The sequence below is a fragment of the Suncus etruscus genome, chromosome 5, assembly GCF_024139225.1.
Source record: "Suncus etruscus isolate mSunEtr1 chromosome 5, mSunEtr1.pri.cur, whole genome shotgun sequence".
Classification (NCBI taxonomy): domain Eukaryota; kingdom Metazoa; phylum Chordata; class Mammalia; order Eulipotyphla; family Soricidae; genus Suncus; species Suncus etruscus.
The window spans coordinates 94810529-94824001 of NC_064852.1; the positions used below are offsets into that span (position 1 = coordinate 94810529).

Here is a 13473-nt window from a genome sequence, read left to right on the forward strand (position 1 = left end):
AAAATAGCTTGATAGAAATATTTGAGTTAGTGACAACATGATTTGTGCTTCTAGCATATGCTCATTATTTAATAATTTTATTTCCTAAAACCAGCTTGTTAATTTTCCCACCTACTGTGATCTCATGGTTTGTTTTCTCCATTTGATGACCTGAAAACTTGTATCTTAAAAAATTAATCATTCAAATTACTTCATCAAACTCCCAAGAGAGACCAAGTGCCTTTGTTGAATACTTTTTGTAAAATTAGTGTATGGCCCTAAAGTATTACCAGGTATGGCCGCAAATTACCCCCTATACCCAAGATTAAAATAAGAGTAGTTGGGGCCAGAGAGATAGCATAGAGGTAGGGCCTTTGCCTTGCGTACAGAAGAATGGTGGTTCAAATCCTGACATCCCATATGGTCCCCCGAGCCTGCCAGGAGCGATTTCTCTGCCAGGAGTAGCCCCTGTGAGCTGCCGGGTGTGACCCAAAAACCAAAATAAATAAATAAGAGTAGTTGAGAGGCTTATATATACCTTATACTTTCATGCAGCTGAATGAATGTGTTATTAGATCTCAGCATTCCCACTTTATAGATCTTTTGTTTTCCCTTCAGAGTACAATTTATGAGTTAGGATTTTAAGAAAATAAAACTGAGATTAAAAGCAAAACAAATCATTTTTATTTTTGGTTTGTTTTTGAGCCACACCTAGCGGTACTCAAGGGTTACTCCTGGCTCTGTACTCAGGAATTACTCCTCTAGTTGCTTGGGGGCCATATGGGATACCAGGGACTGAATCTGGGCCTGCAATGTGCAAGACAAATGCCCTACCCACTGTACTATTGCCCTGGCTCACCAAATCACTCTTCATTTTAATTGTGCCTATCTGAACTAAAGCATATAGAAAGCCTCCAGAATCCAGCTTACATTTCTGCTTCACAATTTAGAGATAGTAAGATTCTTGTGAATTAAGAAAAAGTTCCTTTCACTTTTAACATTTTTCGGGGTTCCCTGGTGAAATGGGTAATTATTTTAATTATTTTGGGACCATTCTAGGGGCTTTGGCACTTTCTCCTTTCTGCCTTGCCTCTCTAGTTGACATTCCATTTTTAAGGCAAAGTGTTAAAACTAAAATGAAAAGAATCATCATGAAGAATAAGACATTTGATTATATTCTTTTAAAAATTTATTTCTTTTGCTTTTTTGGACTACACCAGTCTTGCTTAGAGATTACTACTGGCCCTGCACTCAGGAAGTACTTCTAGGAGTGCTCGGAGGACCATAAGGGATGTTGGAGATTGAACTTGGGTCAGCCACATGTAAGGCAAACTCCCTACTCACTGTACTATGGCTCTGACCTAATTAAATTTTTTTTAATTTTTATTTTTTATTACTGGGCCACACCTGGTGACACTCGGGGGTTACTCCTGGCTATGTGTTCTGAAATTGCTCCTGGCTTGGGGGACTAAATGGGACGCCGGGGGGATTGAACTGTGGTCCCTCCTGGGTCAGCCACATTCAAGGCAAACGGCCTATCGCTCCGGCCCCTCAATTATATATTCTTAAGAGCAAAGTCATCAAAATTAACAGATGTCTCTTGGTATAATTTCTAAAGCCCACTTAGTTCAGCCTGCATTCAAGACTATAGAATTTCAGCATATGAAAATAATAAACTTGGAGTTTATTTTTTATAGGATTTTGAATCTATAATAAAGGTCAGTTTTTATATCTATATTTAATGAAAGGAATTAAGCTGTTGTGTTTATAGACACATTTAGATAAAAGAAAAATTTAAGACATTCTAATTATAAAACATTTTCACCAAAAAGCCTTTATGTTTTCTAGTTTGCATCTTATTTAATATTTTTCTCTTTTCTACATTCTGAGAGGAAGGTAGGGAAACATGCTTGATACAGTGAAGCAGAGAAAGACTGTTAGGTCATTTCTACCTCATGTGAATTATGATGATGATGGTTCTATATTTTTAATATGTATATATTGTCCTCACCTATTCTTTTTAAGAGATGTCTTACTTGCAACAAATACTTAAATTGTTTATATTTGCAAAGTTTTATATATAACAGTTATTGGGTAACATTTTCTTAAGTGCTGGAGATTTTTGTTTGTTTTGTTTTTAAGTGTTAGAGTTGAAATCTGCTCTGTGTTGGATGACTCACTGAGACCTGGGGAATCTGTTACAGAATGTGCAAGTTCAGGAGCGGGTTCTGGCATTTTAAAAGAGTGAATACGACCTTTGGATAATTGTTTTCTTTTTGATATTTCTTTAATAAAACTTCTAATGCATGCTGTGGATTTAGTGGCTTGTATATCTGGTGATTTGAGCCTTGCAAAAACTATTGCATGACTGGTGTATGTTAGATATAGTATTAACTTGCCTTGATCTCCCTATTACCCCATAGTGTACTACTGTTCTACTCCACAGAATTGGGGTGAGGATAGCTATTACAGTTTTATACTATACTATGTTACCAGTAACTGCTCTGCATCTGTCCTCAAACTTAATAAACAAAAAAGGCCTGTTGCTTTAACAAAGATTTATTTTTTCTAAAAACCCACCAAAGTCTTATCTGTTAACTGATAAATGATTATAAAATATATCTGCATTCTACGTTTTCTATTAAAATTGCATCAACATTGTATTCCAAAATGTTTGCCTAGGAATGAAAACTATCCTGTGTCACAGGGACATGTTTTTTTCTACTCCTTATTTTGTACTGTTTGACCATCAATATTTCCAGCTTCAATATGTACAGGAAATCACAAGTCTATTTCATTTGTGCCTCTAAAATGAACCCTTTTCCCTTTAAGAGAAGAACAGAGTGGTTCAGGCATAACCAATACTACTGCTATTAAAAAGGTTGAGGAAAGGGAAATCTAGCTATAAAAACTGTAGCCTCTTTCCGGCAAAACAGAAATATAGGTATGCAGTGGTACAAAATTCTAAGTGTAAAAAATAACTTAGTTTAATCTTAAAAGAAGTGTCCACATGGTTACACTTAATTCAAAGAGAAATTTTGAAACCCTTTTCAGATGATTGTAGAGAAAGTTAATACTCAGTGCTACTAGAGTAGCTTATAGTTTGAAGTCAGAAAAGAGCATGGTGTTATTTGTTGTTAGACCATTTAGTTGTTGACTGTTAAAGCATCCAAGTTCCACAGAAATAAATGGATGCCCATTAAATGTAAACTCATAGATGTTTACATACATTTGGCAACTGATTGATTGTGCAATAGTTCCTTCTGGAGGTAGGTAAAGATTTAATAGAAATACTTTCCCCCAGAAAAAAAAAACAAACCAGGAAATATAGACCCTCCCAGAAGTAGAACTGGAAGTTTGGGATTGAGTCTACATACCATGGACTTTCTCTGCCAGTTCCTGTTGTTGATCTTTTTATTGTTGTCATTTGTTTTTCTTCTTTTCCTTTTTCTTTTGGTCTCCTAGTTGTTTTTCTTTTCCCCCCTCCCCCCAAGTTTTCCTTCACTGAAAAATTCTACTTCCACAAGTCTTGCTATTGTTTTGTTCAGTTCTATTCAAGGATATGTGTTATTCGTGGTGGGAGTTCTTCTAAAAGCCTCTCTGACTTCACTTTAAGAATCATACAGGTGAAAAATCAGCTATTGAGGACTTTTTTGCCCCCTGACAATAAAAATGTTTGGTCTCAAGCCTGTAAGTTGGAAGCAGTGGCTCCTGCTGGGCTGGAATCCTTGGAATCATTGGGCTGATGGTAGGTGGGCTGTGTCACAGGGCTGATGGCTTGTATACCTACAGGAGGAGTTCTCTGGCCACACCGTTGGTACAGCAGCTCCTTCCAGGCTCATTCATGGAACAGGCATGGCGGCAGTCTTGGAGAAGAGTGCCAGCCCCGGTCAGAGGTAATTTTGTACTGCAGAAAGGTGAACAAGACCAGTAGGAAGCTCCCATAAGGACCAGGGGAGGGATGTGGGTGGATATGAGGGGGAAATAGTGTGGGTCGCTGGGGAAATGAAAACCTCTGTTAAGACATATTTACATAATATATATGCTTCGATGTATATTTCATCTAATCCAATCATCATAAGTGACTGATACAGCTAAACATTTTAACTTAATCACAGTTACCACCATTACCTGATTTCACAAATCATTGTGTTCTTCTCCTTTGAGCAAAGAGAACATATGATAGGCTACTTTTGTATCTGGCCCCAATTCCCATCTCAAAAGATTCATCTCTTTTATAAGCCCATGCTTTGCAGGAAGTAAAAGTGTTGTCTCTTGTTTTCTATATGTCAGAAAACAAATGGATTCCTCAGTCTCATAGGATTGCCTATCTAGTATAAACTACTAGATTGTATCTATGGTCAGTAAGGTGACTATAGTCTCCCTTTCAAGTCCAGTCAGTGCTATGACTACTTAAATAGCACTCTCAGGAGTGCTGTTTAGAACTAAACACCCTGGTTTGCCACTGGAAAGATGGGATTCTCTCTGAGGGAAAACTTGCTATTAAGTTGCAATTTTGGAAGTTGAGGGCATAGTTGAAATTCCCTTTCATGCCAAACCTTATGAAACCAAATAGATTAAGGATATCAGCAATTTCCTCACAGAAGTTCCTCAAATAAGCTCTCCAAGTTTCAGAGTTTTCTTTTTGTTTTTGTTTCAATAAACACATTCTGATAAAAAATAAAGTAGTAATTTTGAATTGGATTTCAAAACAATAGTTGAGCTAATTATTTCTGTAACTTCCTGAATTAACCTCAGGCAGTTGATAACAATACTAACTGAAGGGAAGCGGATCAAGAGATGTCCTAGTAGTTTTGAAAGTTTGTCTATCCTAATATGACTAGTTGTAGTTGTAACATGCTGAAATTATGAAAGGAGTTAATAATGGTCATCATAACATCATAGTCAAAGCTGTTGATGACCACTTTGGGAGATACCAGCAATGTCTAAATAAATACTCTTAGATAATGACAGTTCAGTAGCTGAGGAAATTAGTGTGAGTAATTTAGACTATTATTGTAATTGTTTCAAAGATAATCTACAGTTTTACTCAGGTCGCTGAAAGTTTACAAAATTAGATGATTAAGTTTTTGTTGTACAGATATATATATATAGATAGATAGATAGATGATTAAGTTTTTGTTGTACAGATATATATATATAGATAGATAGATAGATAAATAGATAGATAGATAGATAGATAGATAGATAGATATAGGTTTTTGGGCCACACCTGGCAATGCTCAGGGGTTACTCCTGGCTGTCTGCTCAGAAATAGCTCCTGGCAGGCACGGGGGGGGGGGGGGGGGGCGACCATATGGGACACCGGGATTCGAACCAACCACCTTTGGTCCTGGATTGGCTGCTTGCAAGGCAAATGCTGCTCTGCTATCTCTCTGGGCCCGTTGTACAGATATTTTAAGAACACATATACGTTAAAATTTAATTTATAAACATCCTTTTTGTGATATGGAAAGCAGTTTTATTAAGTTTAAAAGTCTCTTACTTTCTTTGATATGGTTTTTAGATACTTCTTTTTCTGATTATATAACGGGAATTAAATGATTGCACCATTATATCAAGCAAATATTTAGCAATATGTTCATTTCTTACCAAATAATTGAGTTTGGGAGTTATTACCTTTTTTTTTTTTTTTTTTTTTTGGTTTTTGGGCCACACCCGGCAGTGCTCAAGGATTACTCCTGGCTGTCTGCTCAGATATAGCTCCTGGCAGGCACGGGGGACCATATGGGACACCGGGATTCGAACCAACCACCTTAGGTCCTGGATTGGCTGCTTGCAAGGCAAACACTGCTGTGCTATCTCTCCGGGCCCGAGAGTTATTACCTTTAAAACAAAGGTTACTATAAAATATATTCTCCCCTCAGTATTCTTAATATTTAAATATATGTAGTAATCTAAGTTTCCCTGTTTTGCTTTCCATTAAGTTTGTCCATATTTTCTTAAGTTTAAAACTTTGACAGGCCTTTAAAAAAAGAAATCAATTAATTTTGGAATAAAACAGCTAATGAACCTTGAAGGGTCTTATAAGACATTTGCTGATGTACCTTATGTTTTTAACTTTGACATTTTTGCAAATTCTTATTAATGTCTTTTATATATCCAGATTTTGCATAGACTTACAGATATATTTTGTGTGGGTGAGAAGCCAGGCTTCCATGAATTGCTAGTGTTAATTATTTTTTTATAAATAAAAATTAAAAAAAAATTTTTTTTTGAGGGCCACACATTGTTGTGTAAAGGGGCTTATTTTCGGCTTTGTACTAAGGGATTACACCTGGCTGGCTCTGGGAACCAAATGGGATGCCAGGGATCAAACCTGGGTTGGCTGTGTATAAGGCTAATACCCTACCTGCTATAATATTGCTCCAGTCCCAAAACCAATATTTTAAATTTATGGTTATAATAGATGAAATTAATTTGACACGATTTGAAAATTTTTAAATGCTGTCACTTCTTAGGCCAGAAATAAGTTCTGCATTCCATTTGATAGAAAAGATGAGAATCCCTTCTCCCCAGTGACATCCATTGCCTTCTTTCTACTTACTTCATTATTGTGACCTATTCAGGGCTGTTAGAATGAGTCCAGACTGGTAGGATTTTTAGTTCAAGATTCTCCCTTCTCAGTCCCCTTTCCCCTTTAGCAATGCTTTTAGAAAGGGGGAAAAATATATATATATAAAAATCTAAAGGGAATCCATTAAGCCATTTAAAACACTAGATATATATTCAATGAAATTGCTGAAATTAGAAAAAATACCAGGGTTGGAGGATAATATAAAACATTAAACTTGTGTTTGCTAATTTTCTAGCATAATTGATAACTAGTTAATGGTAAAACCCTTTCACTAATATAATTGGCTTAAATTTGAAAATAATTTTGTTCTAAGACAGGCTTCCTGCTTCTTTAACTTTCTTAATGATTTTTTTTTTGGCATGAGCTTCTAAATTAGTCTATTCAGTCTATGCTTGTTAAAGTACCAGTCATTTGTGAATTGACTTTCATAGTAAGTGTACAACTGTGTAAGATAGTGAATGACATTGTTAGTGCATGAAGGCAAACTGGCAAGAATTTTGGTTGTATATTATACTGTGTGACTGGTTCCTACTAAAAGTTAGTTTACTGTGTTTATGCCTTTATTTAAAAGTAAATCACTAATTTCATTTATCCTAAAATATTTTAATAGTTGAGACTAATATTCATGTTTTTATGGGGATTTTGAAGCTTTGTGTCGAGACCATATTTTTGACAAATCAGAAGCTTTTAATAAGGTGCTTGCTGCTGAGCTAATGATATGCTTTTGGTAGTATTTCTTATACCTATCTTCAATAGACAAATTCATGCTAGTGTGAATGTAATAATCAAGCCTCAATCAAACCATACTTAGTATGACAAATATTGCATTATACTATAATTTAGGTATTCATGCTTCTGATAAAGGGCTTAATTCAACTCCTTGAGGAACCAGCAAAACACTATTGATTTTATACTGGAATGCAAAGTAGCAGCCATTTATAGTGCAAGATAAAAATCACTTTCTAATTAAAATTAAATAAAGAGAAATTAAGAATCTTATGGCTTTACATGTAATGGTACACAATCTTAAATGTAAAATTATATTTTGTATCAATTGTGTTCCTGTGCATGGGTTTCTGGGCACAAAAAAAATTTCCAGTTAATTTTAATAGAAGCAGATAATCTTGACTTTTAAAACTTTTCTTAATTTCTTTCTGTAGGAACATTGCAGTGAACTAAGCAACTTATTCCAGACATAATTTATTTGTTTATTTTATTCCCTTTTAAGAAAATGTCAAAGAGATATTTGGACAGACTATCATTCATCATCATATCCCTTTTAACTGGGACTGTGAATTTATCCGACTGCATTTTGGGCATAATCGAAAGAAGCATCTTAACTACACGGAGTTCACACAGTTTCTCCAGGTGAGCTTATTTTTGTGGTTGATACAAATACATACCATTTCTGCCCCTCCTCATTTTGTTGAATTAAATTCTTTATTATAGGGGTTGTAGTGATAGCACAGTGGTAGGGCATCTGCCTTGCATGTAGCCAACCCAGGATGGACTTGGGTTCGAATTCCGGCATCCCATATGGTCCCCTGAGCCTGCCAGGAGAGACTTCTGAGCACAGAGCCAGGAGTAACCCCTGAGCTCTGCTGGGTGTGGCCCCAAAACAAAACAAAAAAAATTTTTTTTTTTTGTTTTTGGGCCACACCCAGTGTTGCTCAGGGGTTACTCCTTGCTGTCTGCTCAGAAATAGCTCCTGGCAGGCACGGGGGACCATATGGGACACCGGGATTCGAACCAACCACCTTTGGTCCTGGATCGGCTGTTTGCAAGGCAAATGCTGCTGTGCTATCTCTCCGGGCCCAACAAAATTCTTTATAATAAAAAAAATATGGAGTCGGAGTGATAGCACAGCGGCAGGGCGTTTGCCTTGCATGCGGCTGACCCAAGATGACCTTGGTTCGATCCCCGGTGTCGGTCCCCCAAGCCAGGAGCGATTTCTGAGTGCATAGTCAGGAGTAACTCCTGAGCGTCACTGGGTGTGGCCCAAAACTAAAGAAAAACAACAACAACAACAACAACAACAAATCTCCTGCAATCTGCGGTGGCTGTTTATCCTTTCATTTTTCTTCTTTGAAGACCCATACCCAGCAGTGCTTAAGTCTTAGTCTTTTGGCTTTGTGCTCATTCCTGACAGGCTTGGGGGATTTTATAGGGTGTCAAGGATCAAACCCTGGTTGACCTCCACAAGGCAAGCTCCCCATCTACTGTACTATTGCTCTGGCCCCACTTTTATTCCTTTCTTAATTTCTCTTTTCTACACTATTTTCACCTCAGCTCTTTGAATTTTTCTTTAAGTATTAGGAAGTAGAAAGTATAGAACTTTTATAAGATGAAATAATTAGGGTCCGGTGAGGTGGCGCTCGAGGTAAGGTGTCTGCCTTGCAAGCGCTAGCCAAGGAAGGACCACAGTTCGATCCTCCGGCATCCCATATGGTCCCCCAAGCCAGGGGCAGTTTCTGAGCACTTAGCCAGGAGTAACCCCTGAGCATCAAATGGGTGTGGCTGAAAAAAAAACAAAAAAACAAAAACAAAACAAAAAATAAGATGAAATAATTAGAATAAGCACTATTATAAGGAAAACATCTAGCTTTTTATGTAGCAAATTAACTACCCATAGATCTAAGATTTACTTTTGTACTGAATTCTATTTCATTGGTCTGAGAGGTTGATTTTTGTTTGTTTGTTTGTTTATTTATTTGTTTTGGTAGTATATCTTTCTGATTACTGTAGCTGTTTCATTTAGTTTAATATGTGATGCCAGTGCCTACCACAGTGGCTCACATTTGAATGTGGTTTAATTAACACATTGCAATGCTAGTGTCAAGATGTTAAAGTCTGGGGCCAGAGAGATAGCATGGGGATAAGGTGTTTGCCTTGCATGTAGAAAGTCGGTGGTTAGAATCCCAGCATCCCATATCCCATATGGTCCCCCGAGCCTGCCAGGAGCGATTTCTGAGCGTGGAGCCAGGAGTAACCCCTGAGCGTTGCCGGGTGTGACAAGAAAGAAAGAAAGAAAGAGAGAAAGAAAGAAAGAAAGAAAGAAAGAAAGAAAGAAAGAAAGAAAGAGAGAAAGAGAGAAAGAGAGAAAGATAGAAAGAGAGAAAGAGAGAAAGAGAGAAAGAGAGAAAGAGAGAAAGAGAGAGAGAGAGAGAGAGAGAAAGAGAGAAAGAGAGAAAGAAAGAAAGAGAGAAAGAAAGAAAGGGAGAAAGAAAGAAAGAAAGGGAGAAAGGGAGAAAGGGAGGAAGGAAGGGAGAAAGAGAAAGAAGAGAGAAAGAGAGAGAGAAAGAAAAGAGAAAGAGAAAAAGAAAGAGAAAGAAAAAGAAAGAAGAGAGAGAGAAAGAAAGAAAGAAAGAAAGAAAGAAAGAAAAAGAGAAGAAAGAAAAGAAGGAAGAAGGAAGAAAGAAAGAAGGGAGGGAGGGAGGAAGGAAGGAAGGAAGGGGAGAGAGAAAGAAAGAAAGAAAGAAGAAAGAGAAAGAAAGAAAGAAAGAAAGAAAGAAAAAGAAAGAAAGAAAGAAAGAAAGAAAGAGAGAGAGAGAGAGAGAAAGAAAGAAAGAAAGAAAGAAAGAAAGAAAGAAAGAAAGAAAGAAAGAAAGAAAGAAGAAAGAAGAAATAAAGAAAGGAGAGAAGGAGGGCCCAGAGAGATAGCACAGTGGTGTTTGCCTTGCAAGCAGCCGATCCTGGACCTAAGGTGGTTGGTTTGAATCCTGGTATCCCATATGGTCCCCCGTGCCTGCCAGGAGCTATTTCTGAGCAGACAGCCAGGAGTAACCGCTGAGCACTGCCGGGTGTGGCCCAAAAACCAAAAAAAAAAAAAAAAAAAAAAAAAGGAGGGAAGGAAAAGAGAGAGAGAATTTGAATCTTCTGATATTACAGGCACTTTGGGGGCTTTGTTTGTTTGGGATACACTTGATAGTGTTCAGGGGTCTCTCTCAATGTGGTACTTAGGAGATCACTCCTATCAGATGATTGTAGGATCAGGGATCTGGGCCTCCAGCCTGAAAAGCATGCACCGCAGCATTCTAAGCTATTTCTCCAACCTTTTTTGTTCGAACTGATATGATTTAATTACAGAATTTAATTTCTCAATGTTTCAAAAGTTTAAAGATATTCTGAACAAGAGTAATTGTGCCCAAGCCAGGCAAACAGATAACTAAAAAGTAGTTATTTCATCATTTCATGTTAAAGTTACTAAATACTGTAATTCTGAATTAGTAGTTTCTCACTGGGTTCTTTTAAGAAAATGTTTGGATTATGGTTCCTAATTGAGAACAAGAAAGATAGACTTTGACAATATTTTTTTAACTTAAAATGAACACAACATTTTAGTAGAATACTGTTGGTTGACCAGGAGAGAATAAATTAGTATTTATGGACTGATTAAAGCACTGAAAACTTGCCATTTTCAGTGATGAAAAATTTTCAGTGAAAATATGAAGCACCTTCTGCTTTTTCTTTATTGCTATGGTGTGATTCCTTCTTTCTGAAAAGTAATATGTTGCACCTTTTTTGGGGGGGTCACACCCAGAGGTGCTAATGGGTTACTCTTGGCTCTACACTCAGAAATCGCTCCTGGCAGGCTTCGGGAACCATATGGGATGTCGGGATTTGAACCACCATACTTCTGCATGCAAGACTAACGCCCTACCTCCATGCTATCTCTCAGGCCCCTGGAAATGTGCTTTTTATTTTATTATTTTATTTTTATTTTTATTTATTTTGGTTTTGGGTAATATCCGGCAGTGCTCAGGGGTTACTCCTGGATCTGTGATCAGAAATCGCTCCTAGCAGGCTCAGGGGATCATATGGGATGCTGGGATTTGAACCACCGACCTTCTGATTGCAAGGCCACGCTATGTCTCAAGCTCCAGAAATGTGCTTTTTAAAAGAAATTTTAATCATTGTAAATTCAGAGGTATACATTATTTATTTAACTGCACTTAGAAAAAGGATGTCTGGGGGAAAAAAATGGATGTTTGTCATTTCCAGAACATGCATGTTGGCTATGCTTTCACCAAACTACTGCCCTATTTCTGACTTTTCCTCCAGGAACTACAACTGGAACATGCAAGACAAGCCTTTGCATTGAAAGACAAAAGCAAAAGTGGCATGATTTCTGGTCTGGATTTCAGTGACATCATGGTTACTATTCGTTCTCATATGCTTACCCCTTTTGTGGAGGAGAACTTAGTTTCGGTAAGTAAAAAGAAAATATTTAGCTTTCTATTTCCTTTAAACCTTTTCAACCATTGGTCCTAACTTGCTTCCCTGGATCCACTTGACTCAAATATTCTTCAGGCTTTGTTGGTTGAAGGTGAAAGAGTGTGTGTAATTTTTCCCCCTTATTATGGTTTCTTTCAGTGCCACCATCTTGCTCCCATATATACCTGGCTTATTTCCGAGTGCTATTAAAGGAAATAAGGCTGTTTGTAGACAAGGGTGTACACTAACTCATTCACTGGGAAGTAACTCCCAGATACTACTGTCCTCATTTTGGCTGCTTTCCACTCTCTCCAGCTCCAGAGTCTTACTGGAAGGATTGCTCCTTCCTTTGCTGCCTACATAGGACATGGTATTTGCTAGAGGAATCTCCAAGGGCCTCTTCTCTGTTCAGATAACCACAGTCATAGAAAAGTGTGGAGGAACTAGGTGGGCACCATTCTGGCTTGCTTTTTTGCCTTTGCATTCAGTCTTCATAAACCAACAATTTTTGTGTGCTGTTAAGTTGTTGATATCTATTAAGTAATCATTTGGATCAATGGCAACATGATGTCCTACACTTCCTCACATAGAATGAAGAAGCTTTCCTCACTTACTAGTTTTCTTGTTTATGTGTTGTACTTATGTATAAGTTGGGGGATTGCTGCTTGTTTAAAATGGAGGGAAGCCAATGAATGCATTTGTTGTTTCAGCTGAAGATCATTATCCCTGATTTAGACAGGGGTAGAAAGATCAACCTCTGTTCTTTTTCTTCACTGAATTTGAACATGGAACATGTCACTTTCTCCTACACAGTTCATTTCCTTGACACCCAATTCCCACTTTTCTACCCTCACATCAGGTCTCTGCAAAATAATGAAAGAAGGGAGGAAAGAGAAAGGGAGAGAGGGAGGGCAAGAGGAAAGACAATCCTAGGGAGATTCATGTAATGCCTTGGGGTAAGAAAATTATTTAATTCTTTTCAACTGGGCCAGACAGACCTTAAGCCTCAATTTACCAAATGCCATTTCATTCCTGAGAAGAATTATTAACTACTTTGAGACCTACTTTTGGGTTACTGGTATTCAAATTCACGGTAATACAAATATCTGTATTTGGCTTAAATCATATGTTTGAGGCGTAAGAACATTTGCCCATCATAAATAACACTGTTGTTTTAGGGGTGATCTCCCAGTAGTGCTCAGGGATCTGGAGGAACACTCCCAGTGGAGCTTAGCCAATTAGTCTGGATTCTGATTCAGAGCTCAAATTAATGCTGGAGTCATCAGTTTACACCTGTTGGATGGTGCTTGGATGCAGGCACTAATAATAGACTTTTTTTTTTTTTTGCTATTGGGGCTATTTCTAGCAATGCTCAGGGGTTATTCCTGGCTATGCACTCAGGAATTACTCTTGGCAACTAGGTGCTTGCTTTGTAAGCAGCTGACATGGGTTTGATCAGCAACACGACATAGTCCTCTAAACACCAGGATTGATCCCTGAGCACAGAACTAACTAGTTGTTGCCCAAAAGGCAAAGAATAGTTACATTGGTATTCCCATAAACATTTCCATAAACCTATAATTATATGGGTTCCTCTGACTCCTGACTTGAATATTTGGCTCTTTAATATATTTTTTTGGACCACATCTGCTATACTCAAGGCTTCCTCATGACTTTGCACT

General features: G+C 37.6%; 1 protein-coding gene across 5 annotated transcripts in view; it reads left to right on the forward strand.

The window, feature by feature from the left end:
* SLC25A12 (solute carrier family 25 member 12) overlaps window positions 1-13473 on the forward strand; it is a 225189-nt gene that overhangs the window by 161806 nt on the left and 49910 nt on the right. For 4 of the 5 annotated variants that reach the window (XM_049773407.1, XM_049773409.1, XM_049773410.1 and 1 more), the window contains 2 exons: window positions 7806-7945; window positions 11639-11785. In XM_049773407.1, the coding sequence (XP_049629364.1) occupies window positions 7806-7945; window positions 11639-11785 (287 nt within the window). Of the gene's footprint in view, window positions 1-3771; window positions 3876-7805; window positions 7946-11638; window positions 11786-13473 lie in introns of all 5 variants that reach the window. The other variant, XM_049773411.1, reaches the window with a different exon arrangement.